The following is a 14,296-nucleotide window of genomic DNA, read 5'->3' as shown; positions in this document are numbered from 1 at the left end:
TTCCGTAAAAGCTTTCTGATATATCCGTTTATTTCTACATCTTTTTGTTGTAACTCTGCCAATTTTCCTGAACTAAAAATATCTGCCACACCCTCCACCTGTTCTTGTTCTTTTTCAACCATCTGATCAAAAATCGTTTCTGATAATTGCACTTCAACTTCATCTTCGCTCTTTGATTTCTCCTCTTGTCTTAACCTGTGACTTTGCGACCTTGTTACTACACAATCCGGAAAAATCCCAGGATATTCGTCCTTCAACACTTCAGTTGACTGATTTTCCACTGGCTTATCAACCACAGTAGGCATCACTCCCACCCTCGATCCAGCTATATCATTACCCAAGATAAACTGTATTCCTGGACAAGATAGTTTATCTATTACTCCTACTACCACTTCACCACTCTTCACTGGACTTTCCAACCTTACCTTATATAATGGGATGCTACTCCTCTCACCCTGAATTCCACATATCACCACCTTTTCTGGCAACATTCTTCCCAAGCTACATAATTCCTCATCTCTTACCATTAAAGATTGACTAGCCCCTGTATCTCTTCAAGTTGTGACTTATTTACCTGCTCCTCCTGATACACATGAGTAAACTTTACCCACACAAGTAAATTCTTTAAAGACATCTGGCACCTTCTTAACAATTACTTCTTGAACAGGCTGTACAATCGTTTGCACCTCCTTCACTTCCCTTGGGCTTTCCTTTACCACTCTAACAAACCCCACTGTCTTATCCTGTTTTGCCACATCAGCCTTCCCAGTGCTTTTCTTCAACCACCAACACTGTGACTTTACATGGCCTAGTTTATTACAGTGAAAACATCTGAAAATTTTCATTTCCCTCCTGGATTTTGTTTTTAATCTGAGGTACACTCTCTTTATTGCCTCCCATCAGATCACCTTTACCTTTACCACTTGAGTATTTCTCATGTCCCCAGTTTCTATCCCTCACCGGCTAAAACTGATGTCGGAAACCAATCTTTGATTTATGAACTAATTCATAATCATCTGACATTTCCGCTGCTAATCTCGCAGTTTTAACCCCCTGTTCTTCCACCTGAGTTCTCACTACATCAGAAATTGAACCCTCCACAAGTATAATTTATCTGAGAGCTTCATACGTTTGGTCTATTTTCAAAGCCCTTATCCACCGATCAAAATTACTCTGTTTGAGCCTTTCAAACTTCATGTATGTTTGACCAAATTCTTTCCTTAAATTTCTAAACCTTTGTCTGTGAGCTTCAGGCACTAGCTCATATGCACTTAAGATGGATTTCTTCATCTCCTCATACGTTCCAGATACCTCCTCCGGTAGTGATGCAAACACTTCACTAGCTCTACCTACCAGCTTTGTTTGAATCAGTAACATGTCCTGTGGCCATTTCATTTGTTTAGCTACCTTCTCAAACAAAATGAAAAAGACTTCCACTTCCTTCTTGTCAAACCTTGGCAATGTTTGGACATATTTAAATAGATTCCCACCAAGCCTTCGACTATGACGCTCTTTCGCACTATCCTCATCACTATCATCCAACTGTACGTTTCCCTTTACGTCTGCCAATTTTAACTGATTGTCATGTTTCATGGCCATTTTCTGAAGTTCAAACTCCCTCTCTTTATCTTTTTCCCTGATCTGTATCTCCCTTTCTTTTCCTTTTGGTTCTGTTCGGGATATTCTTTCTTTTCTCCTTTCTTCTCTCTCCTTTTCTTTTTCCTCTCTCTTTCTTTCTCTTTCTTTTCCCTCTCTCTCTCTTTCTTTTTCCTCTCTCTCACTCTCGTATTCAAGCCGCTTTAATTCTTTCTCATGTTCCATTTGTTTAATTTGCAACTGAATTTTTGCCATTTCCAATGAGTCAAACTCTATCTCAGGCAACTTTAAATGCTTAACCACCGCCATAATTACCTCATCTTTTCGCATTTTGTCAGGTAATGTTAACTGCAATGTTCTTGCCAAATCTAACAGTCTGCTTTTTGTTTCTGTCCGTAAGGTACTACGTGTGACATTCTCCACCCCCAAAATCTTCTGAGCCTCTGAAAGAGCCATTGTTCACAACACTCTCCCCACTTAAACTAAAATACCACATCGGAAAAGCAACAATCCTTCACTGTCTTTAAGTTCACAAAAGCCAATCCAATAGATAGACTTTTATCCCCCTCGAGCCCCCAATTGTTATGGGCGAGGCATTTTCAGAACCCCAAAATGTATCATGGAGTTCAACCAACCTCTCCCTTTAATGTAATTGTTGCTTTTCCTAGCACACGGCTTGTTCCCTAGGGATGGGATTACAATTATGGACAAGTGGGGTTTTTAAATACAAAACAATGTTTATTCCATGAAATCAACTTAACATCTTAAATAAACATTGGATCTCTTAACACCCCTTACTTCAAAGATAACGCCGAAAAAATTGCAACAGTAAATAATTCCTCAAAATGTTCCTTCAAACTTCCAAGAGACTTAACACCTTTAAACAGAATCACATCAGGTTAAAGGCTTTACTATTATGAGTTTAAATTATCCAAATGATCCAGAGATAGTCTTTCATGGCAGAGATCCAGCTCACTGCAAACACAGACACACCCCAAGATCTTTTCAAACTGCAAAACTAAACTGCAAAATGGCTGACCTGACCTCAGCTCCACCCACTCTCTGACATCACTGTTGCAGCTCCACCCACTCTCTGACATCACTGTTTTCTTAAAGGTACTTTGCTTAAATATCCATGTCTTAAAGGTACTCTCACATGACAATGGAGTAACAAGCCAGAGGATATATTTAGGTGGTTAACATGATTGATCTGAACCTCCGAGAAATAGATTTTATTGTAGTTGGGAGAATTTGTCAGGGTAATCAGAACTTCTATAATTTTTGCAGCCCTTGCAGAAGAAAGATCAAGATGACTATTCGCACCTCAGGTTGAAGAACAGGAACCAAGACACAGAGGCTGGAATTGGAGCAAAAAGGGTATGTTGTTTTAACCTATCTTTTGTAAAGCAATAATCGATTCCAAAGCCAGAGAAACAACAATTTTACAACTGGAACATTAAAAGCAATCTTGCTAAATGTTGAGATAACAATTTCTCGGATGCTTAGGGTTATCTATAATTGTTATTTGCACAAACAGTACTGTTTGTACTGTGGCGGAGTTCCTGTGGCGCAATGGGTAGCTTTGCTGCCTTGGATCCAGAATCTCCGGGCTCAACTTCCACCCCAGGACCTATTTGGCCACGTTAAGTATCAACTTGCAGATTTTTCGATCACACACCAATAGCAAGCGGTAAGAATGGGAGAAATTACTGGTCAGCCATGTGATGGAAAGAATGTTGGAACCTCGACCATCAATATTCAGACCACAGCATGCATGTAAAAGCAAATGCTGCCAAGGCTATGCTAACTCCCTAAGTGAACTGGACCGCAGCAACACCACAATCAGTACTCATTGGGAGATAGAAGAGGATGGGTGTTCAAATTTCTATATGTGAATTTTCTAAAATATCTTGACGGGATTTCAGGAATCTTTGCATAGTTATAGCAAGTTATTTGGTGAGCTGAAAAGGTTGAATATATTAATAGTAATCTTAGTGTCACAAGTAGGCTTATATTAACACTGCAATGAAGTGACTGTGAAAATCCCCTCGTCACCACATTCCGGCGCCTGTTCAGCTACACACAGGGAGAATTTACAATGTCCAAATTACCTAATTGCACATCTTTCGGGACTTATGGGAGGAAACCAGAGCACCCGGAGGAAACCCATGCAGACACGGGGAGAACATGCAGACTTCACACAGATAGTGACCCAAGCCGGGAATCGAACCGGGGACCCTGGCGCTGTGAAGCAACAGTGCTACCCACTGTGCTACTGAATATTTTCAAACTAATTCCATTGCAACATTTCCCTGAACTTTCAAATCTTGTACAACATAAATGTCCGTATTCACAGTATATTTGCATGTCAACCAGTTCTGAAACTGCTGCAAAGCACAAAACAGCCTCTCTGAGAGTAAATTAGATGAAACATTGTGCTGATTCAATTAGTAGCATATTAATGATATTGCTTCCTAGTAAGATATCCAGTTGCTGGAGTGCTCAGGTGACTGCAAAGGATAACATGCAATTCTGTTATATACCTCTGTAGATTCCCAGGTTTCCAGCTGCATTGTGAAATAAATCCTTCACAAGATTCCAGCGAAGGAATCAATGATAATCTCTGTAGTCCCTCTTGAAGAGAAAGATCTGGTTATTTGGAGCTTCCAGATCTTGTTTTAGTCCATTAAGATTCTATAACATGCAAGAATTTCAGGCCAAGGTACAGGCCATACGTAACCCACGAAACATGAATGCCTCCAAATAATAGATAACCACAGCTTCTGACAGGGCCAGTGCAAAGGGGTTTTATTCCATAACAACAATTACTCCATTATTCAGAAAAAAAGATTTAGAATGATTCGCAGGCAGTTCTTATTTGTATGGAGATATTGAACTGCTGGAAAAGAAAGCACTGTTCCTTTGTTCCTCCAGAGCATACTAGGAACCATCTACTACGTTGCCTCAGGAGACAATATTTATCTATGAGCTCTCTGTGACTTAAGATCAGTTACTCCACAAGGGATAGCATCACCCAGTTTTCAAAGGTATCTACTTTCAGTGAGAAGCACTGGAAAGCAATTGGGAATAGATATCCTTGCCAAAGTTCAGAGAAAAATAGACCAGAGCGAAGGCATGAGGGAATTGACAAGCAGTTTATTATCACACTGACAGTTCTCGATAAAAAGACCGAGAGTGTTGCAGGCCAGGGAGAGGGATCCAGATGAATCAGAGAGGTTGAAGCGTGTTGTGAAGGCAAAGGCAGCAGAAGAGTTCAGCATTTGTACTGAGCATGCATTCATTGAGCTGGCGTGAACGTGGATGAAACTGAGGATGGATTGTTTGAAATATCAGATGGGAAGGTCAGAGGAGATTGTGAAGATTGGCAAAAGATGAAATTAGAAAAGGTGAAGTCAGCAGTAAGTGAAGGACAATGGATCTGGAAATAGATTCTTGCCCTTGAAAGAAAGAATAGCAGATTTTTGCTCAGTCCCAGATGAGATGAAAGATAATACAGAAAATGCAAATTGAAAATTTAATTTCTCCCAGCGTGTTCTAGTTAACAAGACAAAAGATATGCATGTAAATCAATTTTAAAACATTGGTATAGGTGACTAAGTGGGCAGTGTCACAGTTTCTTACTTTCAACTGTCTTTTCATCAGTAAATTCTTGAGTAATTCAGTGTTTAACTATATGAGTATGTCAAGAGCGGAAAATATAGAAAGAACAGACATTATACACAAAAATCAATACTAAGTTGTGCATACCTAACCCCCACCCAACCATAATGTGGAATGGGGGTGGGGGGGGGGGTGGAGCGGTGTGTGTGCCTCACATCTGGGGAAAGTAGGTTACTTTAGCCTGAAGCTGAGCTGTTCAGTGTTAGAGGGGATGGGTTTGGGAAACCAGCAGAATGTATTTCCTGAATATATCATTCCAAGGTTCCTGTAAATGAGATTCTTGCTCACAAGCAGCCAGGTTGACAGGTTCTAGGCCTTTTGAGCAGAAAGTCTTCTTTGCAGGGCTGATCAGCAATAATTGTATTGGGGGAGTCCTGATTGTGGGAAGTGGGGGAGGGTCCCATGGTGGTTTTGATGGTTGTGTTGGTAGGGCAGCGAACAAACTAACCCAGTAAACACTCTTGCTCTTCCTGACCCACAAGCAGCACTATGAAGTCATTTACTTAATGGATTCAGACCCTGTCACCTGTTTTGAGATGCCGAGATTCCCTAAAAACCTGGCCGCCTCTGGTAGATTGACTGGTAAAGTGAAGGCACATAGCCTCATTATAATATTTAAATAATCAACCTGTTTTCCGTGAGTGGGTTGGTTGCTCACCTGTCCCATCTTTGTTAAAACTGGACGTTGGCTGGTCCAATTCCTGTTCCAGATTAAAGGATTATGTAGTCCCAATGGTGCAAAATAGTCTGATTTTACCTACAGCAGTCCACCCAAAGCATTGCTTACCATGTCTCAAGGAGAGGGGAGGGGGAAAAGAAGAATATTCTTTTCAGGTCAGCTTGATCAGAAACAAATGGAACCTCAAGGTGTGAAAAATTATAAATAAAACCTAGAACAACTTCAGTTGAACATAAGGCAAACAGCAAACATCAAATTTTCTTCGATCAATCATCACTGATCTGAAATGTTAAACACTTGATTGCAGCCTCCAAGGGGTCGACTTTTGACTTCCTCATCAATGCAGCACATTGGTTGAATGCCCATAATTATAGCAAAGGGGTGGCTGCCATTTTTAGGCCCTCATGAGCTGCGAGGAGCCAAACAGGTATTCTGATGCAGTTCACAGTAATAAGTCAGGCCGATATCGGACTGCCCCATTTGGCAGCAATGTAAATGCAGGAGTTGGTCATTAATGTGGAGGGTGGGTCTTTGAATAGGGCAAAATTACAAACTTATCTTTGCAGGGCACGTTTTTGGTTCTATCACCCCTAGTGCACGCTGTGACCATTTCCAACCAATAATAGCAAATTGCAGTCCTAGGATCCTGATATACATATAAAAGGGGCATGCTACCAGAAACATGCAAGTGCTGCAGTACCCCTTAAGGTAGCCAGGGAGTCAACAGTCTAATTTTCTGTATGCAATGTATTAACTTCGCAAAACATTGTTAAATATATAACATTTTTTTTTTTTTTTCTTAACAGAACCAAAGGAGAGATGATGCGGCTCATAATGACACCTACTCCGTAAGTAGTTCAGAATTTAAGAAATGACTATGCATGCTGCAGAATCTTTACTGTCCAAACAGTCCTTTCAGCAGTCCCTCCCCAGTAAAGCAATATAATAATAGCACACACTTTTAACTCTTAGTATTTATCTGGCACAAAGTTGAATCATCTCCCAACTGACTTGTAATTAAAGTATTCTGCTGGATTGTGAATAACATGAGAAGGAGCAGAATCTGTTAGCTGGACCCCCGATCCCAAGTTTTTGTTATTCTGGGGCAGCATTTACTGCCCCTTGAGGGGGCATTTAAGAGTCAACTAAAGTGCATTAGTGAACCAGGTGGCTTTTTACGACAATGGTTTCATGGTCTTTGTTAGACTTTTAATTCCAGATTTTTATTCAATTCAAATTTTACCATCTGCCATGGTGGGTCCCCAGGGTACTACCCTGGGTCTCTGGAATACTTGTTCAGTCACAATACCACTACACCACTGAAGTGTGTAGGATGTGATCAAAAGTATGTTTTGATTCTGATGTAAAACCTAATCATCATCACCTAGCCCCGAGAGGCATGTGCAGAATATTGCAAGTTGTGGAACTTATTTCAAATCTCATTCTGAGAATTATGGGGCGTGATGATGGCTGGGAAATAGGAGTAATGTTGGTCCTTCCGAATTCTTTTTTTCTCTGTTTTCCGGCTGGCGTCCAACTACATTGAGAGTTTGGCTGGCTGGCAGGTGGGAAGACATTAGATGGAAGGCTACAGCTGGGGAGGGGAGAAGTGGGAATCATTGATTGCAATGGGGAAGTATGATTTGAATGTGGGTTGGGAGGTCGATCACAGGGAAGGAAGGTAAGCTTGGGGATGCACTTCTGCTCTACATTCAGTGCTCATTTCTGATGGAGCTGGTTGTTCTCACCTCACTTTAGCTGCTGGGTCTGCCAAACCCTGTGAAACCCACTTGTGGTAAACCACTGTATTGTATTGTATTGTTGTACTGTTACATGCCTGGGCTTGTCCCTGCTGGCTCCGCCTCCCTCGGGCTCGGTATAAAGGTGGCTAGTCTCCGCCGCTACCTCAGTTCAGGATCCGAGGCCAGGAGGCTTTCCGTTAGTTTGTTAAAGCCTCAGTTACGTTCACCGTTCGTCGTGTGTTCATTGATGGCATATCAATTTAATAAACTAAACATCTAAGATGAATTAATCGCTCAAGACTGATCGCCTGGAGCTGGACCCACAGGCAGCCGACGCCACAGCAACATCGGAGCACTGGCTAAGCTGCTTCTAAGCGTACCTCAGATCGTTCACCAAAGACTTCACCGACCTCCAAAAGAAGCAGATCCTCCACGCTCGGGTGAGCCCGCAAGTCTTTCTTCTTATCAGGGACGCCCCCTCGTATACGGCGGCGATAATGCTGCTGAAGGGACACTATGTAAACTCGGTAAACAAAGTGTATGCTAGGCACCTACTAGCCACGAGACGACAACGCCCTGGGGAATCACTAGCAGAATTCCTGCGAGACTTGCGGGTACTCTGCCGGTACTGTGACTGCCAGGCGGTATCGGCTACCCAACACGCGGAGCTGTTGGTCAGGGGCGCTTATTTCACAGGCTTTAAATCAAACTACATCCGCCAGCGATTGCTAGAAGGGGGTACACTCGGCCTCCCAGAGACAGTGCAGCTCTCAAACTCACTGGAGGTGGCCTTCCAGAACATAGAAGCCTAAACCTCCGACCACGCAGCGACCTCGTGGGTGCCGCCATCACCCGACTCGTGTGCGGCGCAAGCCTGTGCCGCGCAGCAGCCCGCCAACGCCGGAAGCCCGAGGTGCCACTTTTGCGGCCAGGGTAAGCATCCCAGACAATGCTGCCCTGCACGGAATTCGACTTGCAATGGGTGTAGGAGGAAGGGCCACTTTGCGAAAGCCTGCCAGGTCCGATCTCTCCCAAAAACTCCTAGGCCCAGCAGCGCTGCCTGCTGCCTGTCGGGGCCACCCCCAGCTGCCGCGCCACCCGCCATGTGTGACCCGTGGGTGCCGCCATCTTCGATTTCGGCCGCCACGTGCGACCCATGGGGGCCGCCATCTTGGGACCACTCCGCAGCCTCCCGGGAGCCCTGCTCACCCGATCGTACGCTGGTCGCCACTACCTCCGACCGGCCTACACATCACCTTCCGAAGCTCACCTCCATCACGCTTGACCAGTCCCGGCCTCATCACCTCACAAAATCTATGATGACCGTCTGGATCAACGGGCACGAGGCGGCCTGCCTTTTCGACTCTGGGAGCACAGACAGCTTCATTCATCCAGATACGGTAAGGTGCTGCTCCCTCCCAATCTTACCCGCGACCCAGAAAATCTCCCTGGATTCCGGATCACATTCAGTAGTAATCCGGGGGTACTGTGTCGTGACCCTTACTGTACAAGGTGTAGAATACGCTAATTTTAAACTCTATGTCCTTCCCCATCTCTGCACTGCCCTATTACTGGGGCTCGACTTCCAGTGCCACCTCCAAAGCCTTACTTTAAAGTTCGGTGGACCCCTGCCCCCCTCTCACCGTCTGTAGCCTCGCGACCCTTAAGGTCGCCCCACCCTCGCTCTTCGCTAACCTCACCCCCGACTATAAGCCCATTGCTACTAAGAGCAGACGAACAGTGCCCGGGACAGGACCTTTATCAGGTCGGAGGTCCAGCGACTCCTACGAGAGGGGAACATTGAGGCTAGTACCAGTCCCTGGAGAGCCCAAGTTGTGGTCGTCAAGACTGGGGAGAAGCACCGGATGTTCATCGACTACAGTCAGACCATCAACCGGTATATGCAGCTCGATGCGTACCCCCTCCCCCGCATATCTGACATGGTCAATCAGATTGCGCAGTATGAGTCTTCTCCACAGTTGACTTGATGTCCGCGTACCACCAGCTCCTTATTTGCCCGGAGGACCACCAATACACTTGCCTTCGAGGCAGATGGCCGCCTCTACCACTTTCTCAGGGTTCCCTTCGGCGTCACCAATGGGGTCTCGGTCTTCCAACGAGATATGGACCGAATGGTTGACCAGTACGGGCTGCGGGCCACGTTCCCGTACTTAGACAATGTCACCATCTGTGACCATGACCAGCAGGACCATGACGAAAACCTCCGGCACTTCCTCCACACCGCTAAACTCTTGAGCCTCACCTATAATAAGGAAAAATGCGTTTTCCGCACAACCCGCCTAGCCATCCTTGGCTACGTTGTGGAAAACGGAGTCCCATTGCCCGACCCTTACCGCATGCACCCCCTCCTGGAACTCCCCCTCCCCCACTGCCCCAAGTCCCTGAAGAGATGCCTGGGGTTCTTCTCTTACTATATCCAGTGGGTCCTCAATTATGCGGACAAGGCCCATCCACTTATTAAATCCACCGTTTTTCCCCTGATGGCTGAGGCCCGCCTGGCCTTCAACCGCATCAAGGCAGGTATTGCCAAAGCCGCGATGCACGCTGTGGGCGAGTCCATTCCATTCCAGGTGGAAAGCGATGCGTTGGAACTTTACTCAGGCTGCTACCCTCACCAGGTGGGCAGGCCCGTGGCTTTCTTCTCCTGTACCCTCCATGCCTCCGAAATTCGACACTCCTCCATCGAAAAGGAAGCCCAAGCCATTGTGGAAGCTGTGCGACATTGGAGGCATTACCTGGCCGGCAGGCGATTCACTCCCCTCACTGACCAACGGTCGGTCGCCTTCATATTTAACAATACACGGCGGGGCAAAATCAAGAAAGTCAAGATTTTGAGGTTGAGGATCGAGCTCTCCACCTACAACTATGATATCTTGTATCGACCTGGGAAGCTCAATGAGCCCCCAGATGCCCCATCCCGCGGTACATGTGCCAGCGCACAAGTAGACCGACTCCAGGCCCTCCACAATGACCTCTGTCATCCGGGGGTCACCCATTTTTTTACACTTTATCAAGGCTCGCAACCTGCCTTACTCCATCGAGGAGGTCAGGACCGTGACCAGGGACTGCCAGGTTTGTGCGGAGTGCAAACCGCACTTCTATCGGCCAGACAAAGCGCACCTGGTAAAGGCCTCTCGCCCCTTTGAGCGCCTTAGCATCGATTTCAAAGGGCACCTCCCCTCCACTGACCGTAATGTGTACTTCCTCAACATTGTTGACGAGTACTCAAGATTCCCCTTTTCCACCCCATGCCCTGACATGACATCTGCCACCGTCATCAAGGCCCTGCACAGTCGTTTCACCTGGTTCCGGTTCCCCACCTACATCCATAGCGATCGGGGTTCCTCCTTCATGAGCGACGAGTTGCGTCAGTTCCTGCTCAGCAAGGGCATCGCTCCAGCAAGACGACCAGCTACAACCCCCGGGGCAACGGACAGGTGGAGAGGGAGAACGCGACGGTCTGGAAGGCCGTCCTCCTGGCCCTATGGTCTAGATGTCTCCCAGTCTCCCACTGGCAGGAGGCCCTCTCCGATGCGCTCCACTCCATCCGGTCGCTCCTGTGTACTGCCACCAACGAGACCCCTCACGAGCGTATGTTTGCCTTCCCTAGGAAGTCCACCTCAGGGGTCTCGTTCCCATCCTGGCTGACAGTCCCAGGGCCCGTCCTCCTCCGGAAGCATGCGAGGAGCCATAAATCAGGCCCCCTCGTCGAGAAGGTCCTGCTCCTCCATGCCGATCCACAATATGCCTACGTGGCACATCAGGACGGGCGACAGGACACAGTCTCCCTCCGGGATTTGGCGCCTGCAGGTTCCCCAGTGGCCATCACCACCACCCCCGATACTACACCGTCTCCCTCCACCATTACCCAGCTACTTCAAGGTCTGGCACCTGCAGGCCCACCGGCGGCCATCACCACCAACCCCTCCTACACACCGCCCCTCCCTCCACCGACTCAACTACTGGATGAAAAGGACGACACACTCCTGGACGCACAGGTCTCGACACCGGTGCCCACACCACAGCCGGGACTGAGGCGATCACGGCGGAATGTCAAGGCCCACGACAGACTTGATCTTGAAGTCCACTTTACCCCCGCCGGACTCTTTTTTTTTTTAAAAACAGGGGGTGAATGTGGTAAACTACTGTATTGTATTGTTGTACTGTTACATGCCTGGGCTTGTCCCTGCTGGCTCCGCCTCCCTCGGGCTCGGCATAAAGGTGGCTAGTCTCCACCGCTGCCTCAGTTTGGGATCCGAGGCCAGGAGGCTTTCCGTTGAGTTTATTAAAGCCTCAGTTATGTTCACTACCCGTCGTGTGGTCATTGATGGCATATCACAACTCTGCAGACATAAGGGTCAAAATTTGAAGCATTCAGTCTTATTAGCATATCTGGATCATCTTGTGAGCTGCCCATGTCCCTGAACCCATCACTGTCAAAACTGCAAGTGGGCATATTTGAGGCCTGAAAGAGTTGGGTAGATTTTTGAAATTTTAATCTACTCACTCGCCCTCCCCGACCCCATTCACCTGCCCCACTCAAAATACCCTAATGATCCCTGTAGCACAACTCCCTGTCAGCTCTTAAGTCAATCAGCTGTGTGCATCATCCACCAGGTGTCATAGATTAATACAGCATATACCAATGCCTGTCAACATTGTAATTCTTGATCATGTGTGAAGATGGCGTGTAAAATAATTGGCATTCAATAGAACAAAACCAACTTGCACTCGTTTTGCACATCTCTTAACACGTGTTTTTAAAAATTCTTTCATGGGATGTGGGTGTCACTTTCTAGGCGAGTACCAGCATTTCTTGCCCATCCCTAATTTCCCTTAAGAAAGTGGTGGTGAGCCACCTTCTTGAACCGATGCAGAGTCGGTACACTCACAGTGCTGTTCGGAAGGGAGTTCCAAGGTTTTGACCCAGCGACGCTGACGGAACGGAGTTATAGTCCCAAGTCAGGGTGGCTTGGAGGGGAACTCAGACGGCAGTATTCCAACACATCTGCTGCCTTTATCCTTCGAGGTAAAATTGCATTGACAGGTACATTCATTTGTAATTGATCTACATTTTAACCAAAAGGTCAAAATTTATTTTGTTTGCAGAAACTGAATCCCAAGAACAGGAGTGAGCCTTACGGTGAACTCAAACCAACTCAGCAGGTATGATGAGAAGCACGGATTCATGCATAGATTATAGTAACTTCCTGTAAACAATTATGACCAATTATAAATGATACTTTCACTTAGTCCATCACGTTAAAAGCTATTTACCATGTCGAATTCTGTCTTTCTCACTATCAATGTATTTGCGTATTACAAAATAAATAAGTTGTATTCCCATCAAAGCAAAAAGATTGAGTTTGGAGGGAAGAAGAAATTATTTTAGTGACAAAGAGTTTTGATTTGTTCAGCTTATGTCACCAACTGAATAAATATTGCACTGCCTACATCTCCAGTGCAAATGTGTACAGATCACTGCCTCAAGTGCAGAGTGTAGTTTTTGTATGATATGCACACATACTATTTCATTATTTATGTCACTATTAATTTATTTCAGTTAGCAGATCTTTCAACACCAGGAAGTCCCAGATAAGAGATGTTCAGTCTTGAAAGCTAGATAGCAGGTCTAGCAAGGCCAGGACCACAAATTGTGCCTCCATGCACCAATAATTCTCAGCAGACTGCTTGCTTCCTATAATATTGATAGGATGCTTTCAAATTCATTGTGGATATTGGGAAAGATGATAAGAGAAATGCAACAATACAACTGAAAAGCTTAAGATGCAGGCACGGTGTGGACTAAGAAATAAGAATAAAGAATAGAAAGGAAAGGGAACAAGAGTGTGGCGGGTGCAATCAAAAATAAATTAGACTGATTTGATTTGATTTGTCACATGTACCGAAGTACAGTGAAAAGTATTTTTCCGCGGACAAGGGAACATACACAGTGTGTACATAGTAGACAAAAAGAATAATCAACAGAGTACACTGACATATGGGACATCGACAAACAGTGATTGATTACAGTATGGAACAAACAAAGCAAATACATGATCACGAGCAGCATAGGGCATCGTCAAGAGTGTTCTTACAGGGAACAGATCAGTCGGAGGGGCAGTTGATGAGGAGTCTTGTAGCTGTGGGAAAGAAACTGCTCCTATGAGTGGATGTGCGGGTCTTCAGACTTCTGTACCTGCTGTCTGATGGAAGGGTCGGAAGAAGGCAATGCCTGGGTGGGAGGGGTCTCTGATAATGCTGTCTACCTTCCTGAGGCACCGGGAGGTGTAGACAGAATCAATGTGAGGGTGGCAAGCGTGTGTAATGCATTGGGCTGAGTTCACCACACTCTGCAGTTTCTTGTGATCTTGGACCGAGCAGTTGCCATACCAAGCTGTGATGCAGCCGGATAGGATGCTCTCAATGGCACATCTGTAGAAACATCTTTCAGACTGTTAACTGAAAAGGAAAAATATGGAAGATCTATGGAAAAAGGCACTATGTGAATTGCTCATTCGGAGACCCGATGTAGACATTATGGGTAGAATAGGCTTCTGCGCTTTTAGGATTCAGT

General features: G+C 45.8%; 1 protein-coding gene across 4 annotated transcripts in view; it reads left to right on the top strand.

Moving 5' to 3' along the window:
* The window catches only part of cd247 (CD247 molecule), a 195,375-nt gene that overhangs the window by 169,162 nt on the left and 11,917 nt on the right, over positions 1-14,296 (top strand). For all 4 annotated transcript variants that reach the window (XM_072513681.1, XM_072513684.1, XM_072513682.1 and 1 more), the window contains exons 4-6: positions 2,884-2,973; positions 6,763-6,804; positions 12,829-12,885. In XM_072513681.1, the coding sequence (XP_072369782.1) occupies positions 2,884-2,973; positions 6,763-6,804; positions 12,829-12,885 (189 nt within the window). The remainder of the gene's footprint in view (positions 1-2,883; positions 2,974-6,762; positions 6,805-12,828; positions 12,886-14,296) is intronic.

Source organism: Scyliorhinus torazame, chromosome 8 (assembly GCF_047496885.1).
Source record: "Scyliorhinus torazame isolate Kashiwa2021f chromosome 8, sScyTor2.1, whole genome shotgun sequence".
NCBI classification, from domain to species: Eukaryota; Metazoa; Chordata; class Chondrichthyes; order Carcharhiniformes; family Scyliorhinidae; genus Scyliorhinus; species Scyliorhinus torazame.
The sequence above is the reverse complement of the archived record's forward strand: the minus strand, read 5'-3'. Positions and strand labels throughout refer to the sequence as shown.